Source organism: Coptis chinensis, chromosome 7 (genome assembly GCF_015680905.1).
Source record: "Coptis chinensis isolate HL-2020 chromosome 7, ASM1568090v1, whole genome shotgun sequence".
Taxonomy (NCBI): Eukaryota; Viridiplantae; Streptophyta; class Magnoliopsida; order Ranunculales; family Ranunculaceae; genus Coptis; species Coptis chinensis.
The window spans coordinates 62,895,375-62,898,798 of NC_141462.1; the positions used below are offsets into that span (position 1 = coordinate 62,895,375).

The 3,424-nt window shown below is 43.2% G+C and overlaps 1 protein-coding gene across 1 annotated transcript; it reads left to right on the plus strand.

The window, feature by feature from the left end:
• Nucleotides 1–1,150: 1,150 nt before the first annotated feature.
• On the plus strand, nt 1,151–1,870 carry LOC147488326 (uncharacterized). The gene has a single exon (XM_086574345.1). The coding sequence runs from the start codon at nt 1,151–1,153 to the stop codon at nt 1,868–1,870; it is 720 nt and encodes a 239-aa protein (XP_086430471.1).
• Nucleotides 1,871–3,424: the final 1,554 nt, after the last annotated feature.

A 3,424-nucleotide genomic window follows, 5' to 3' on the forward strand; every position in this document is an offset into this window, starting at 1 on the left:
ACCAAAACCAACGCTTCCGCTGACTCTTCCTCAATTTCCACCCCAATTCGACCTCAAAACTTATTGGGAAATCCTCATCACTGAAATCAACCACAAATTAGATCAATCTATCCCTATCAAATACCCTCAACAGATCTATGAATCCATGCGTTACTTTGTCCTCGCTCACGACGCCAAACGCACCTCCCCCATCATGTGCATTGCTGTCTGTGAGCTCATTGAAGAGTTGGAAAGGTTGAGAAAGTATGGTAGAGCTATTGTAATGTTGTATCACGTAATTGAAGAGATATTGGAAATGAAAAGAGAGAAAACTGGGGAAGGAGGAGGGGAGAACAAGAAGAAGAAATGAAAGAAGAGTTATGCTAAAGTGTTGGGGCTAGAGAAAGCTTTGGAAAAAGCCGAAGAGCTCAGAAGTAGAGCTAAGAAAGAGTTGGATTGATTTGAGAAGAAGTATGGTGAAAGAGTGAATCCATTGTATAGTTTTGTTGATTGTAAGTACCCTCCGTTCTACATTCATATCACTACAGCACACCAGGTAGTACTTTACCAGTTCGTACCAAGCCATTAGGATGTTACAACGACCCAGACTCAGGTCATCCCAAATATCATATACAACCATATATGGAAGCAAATGATCTATTGCGATCCTGAAGCTCAGTTAACTCACCAATCAATGAGACATTTACTTTGTAATATCATGAGTAATGACGAATCAAATATAGATCTACACTTGACAACGGCCTGGAGCAAATAAGGAAGGTCAACTCAAATATTTATAAGTAGAGAGAGATGAACTACGTAAGGCTTGATTCAAGTTTAGCCAAAGGAAATTGATACGTAGGCAACTCTTGTCCCAAGAAAGAGTGCAGCCATTCCCTACCAACCACAATATCAGGTCGTAGACCCAAAATATTACACCTCTACATTGGCGTCGTCTGCGGGTTCGTTTCCTTGAGAAAAACACACACACTATTTTCTCAAGCCCACGAAGTTGGTCAGAAAACCACCATGGAAGCACAGCTTCAAGCTCTAGTAGATCAAGTCAAGTTTCTCCATGAGTCATTCACCACGCTCCAGCAAGAGAACCAAGCTATGCGCGAGCAAACCACTTCCAACACGAACAACGTGACTCCAGACGCCATCGACAACAATGCGGTCACAACCTTCACTAATCAACGCCTCGATGACCTCACCTAATGACTGGACAAAACAGGAGAAAAAGCCAGCACAGTCCAGATCATTCAGAAGATGCTCCAATCATTTAAAGGCGTCACCATTCACCACAGAAGTCAAGGACAAGCAGCCTCCCACTAATTTCATCCAACCAAAGTTCCCGTTGTATGACGGTAGCTCATGTCCAGGCCAGCACATAGCTCACTTTAGCCAGATCCTTGCGCTTTACATCACTCCAGGCTATGACTACCTAAAGTGCAAACTCTTTCCAGCCAGCTTGAAGGACGGAGCATTAGACTGGTTCTACACGCTTACTCTTGATTCGATCAACAACTTCGACAAGTTGGTCAAAATATTTGCAACTGAGTTCGTCCACAACAGGAAGAAACAAGCCGACCTAAACTCGTTGTTCCAGCTGAAGCGGGCACACGGCGAAACTATCCGTGCTTTCCTTGGACATTCCAAGAAAGAACTCCTATCAATGGAGCCAGGCCTCAAGGACATCTTCGCAACTTCTGCATTCACCAATGCACTCCTAGACGACTCCGATCTAGTAGGGTCTCTCATGCGCAACAAGCCAGAACGCCTAGACGACTTGTACCACAGAGTCGACAAGTACATAAAGTATGAAGAATGGATGGCCCAGCGCAAAGGCAAAGAAGTCCTCATAATAAGCGACAAACGAGGACCCAAATAAAACAATCAGTACTCAGGCAACAACAACAAGGGCAACAACTCTCGCAAGCCCTCATACACCAAAAGAGAATTCTCCAACTTCTCCAGGACGCCAAGCAATATCCTGAAGAAGATATATATATATACAGCAGCTTACTTCAAGCCAAACATCAACAAGGTGATAGCAATACAAGAACGCCCATACTGCCACTTCCACAAACTCCACCACCATGACACCGATGAATGTTGGAGTCTCAAACACAACCTCCAAGACTTAGTCGAAGAGGGAAAGCTGAAAGAGTTCCTGCCAGAAAGTGACCTCAAGCATAAGCTGAATGCCAACCTCAACAGAAGTAGGAGCCGGAGCCATGAACAACCTACTTGCAGAAGAAGCAGAAGCAGAACAGCCCGATGATCTAAATCTCCAAGTCGGTCGAGGCACAACAGGAGACAGCACTCCTCCGATCACGATGAGGAAAAGGTAATCCACATTATTATAGACACCTCCAATAACTAAACCTCAAGTCGTGAAAAGCACAGGCGCGTAGGAGCGCTGCAAGAAATCTACCACCTCTCTACAAAGCTGAAGTAATTACTCGTACTAGCTCCAAATCTACAGCCTCCATATCATTTACCGAGGAATACCTTGACAAGGTGTGCCTACCCTACAATGATGCCCTAGTTGTGCACGTCAAGATCAACCGGATGGATAGTCAAATGGGTCCTAATCGATCTAGGCAGCTCATGTGACATCCTTTTCTACTAAACTTACAAGGATATGCACCTGCCAAACTCAGTGATGATATAGTCAAATGCACCACTCTACGAGTTCAATGGAAACCGCACAAATGCCATTGGAGACGTCATCCTACTAGTCTCCATTAGAGAAAAATAAGACATGGTCAAGACCTCAACACGTTTTAGTGTGATTGATGTCAAGTCATCCTACTAATAAGAGCCCAAAACTGTAGTTTTAACCCTTTAACAATAATATTTTTAGACCAATTATGCGAGTAATAAATAAAAGTTAATGTTAATTACGTGTTTTTATGTATTTTAGGCATTGAAGTCAATTATGTGCATAAATATGCCACTTTGGCGATATAAAAGAGGTTGGTTGCTAAGAAGTTCTAGGATTAAAGGCCAAGACAGGCAGGAAACAGCACACAAAAGTCAGCAGAACTTCCAAAGATTGTATCTATGGACTCAGGCCTCGGAATTGGGCGTACCTTATGTCAAAATGATCGGCTCGGAAAGAGCTTTCCAATGGTCCAAACCTTGACCCAATCAAAGAAGCAGATGTGGATGAAAAGCCTATTGAAGTCAAAGCCAGCTGAAAAAGGGCCTGTGGACTGAAGAAATTGGGCTTTGGGCTCGATTTTCCGCCCAAAACATGGACCCTCAGCCCATGCACGAAAATGTGGATCTGGTCTCCTCCATTTCCACACACAAGACTTAGCTCTTAAGTATCAATTAGCTTAGGTTAGAAGGGAGCCATTAGAGTAGAATTAAAAAGCTTAGTTCTAGATCTAGTTTTTGGATTTAATTAATTAGTTTCCATTCCATTAATTAGTTT

Excerpts from the sequence above, each read along its gene's own strand:
- LOC147488326 (XM_086574345.1), top strand. The coding sequence starts at position 1,151 with ATGCGGTCACAACCTTCACTAATCAACGCCTCGATGACCTCACCTAAT.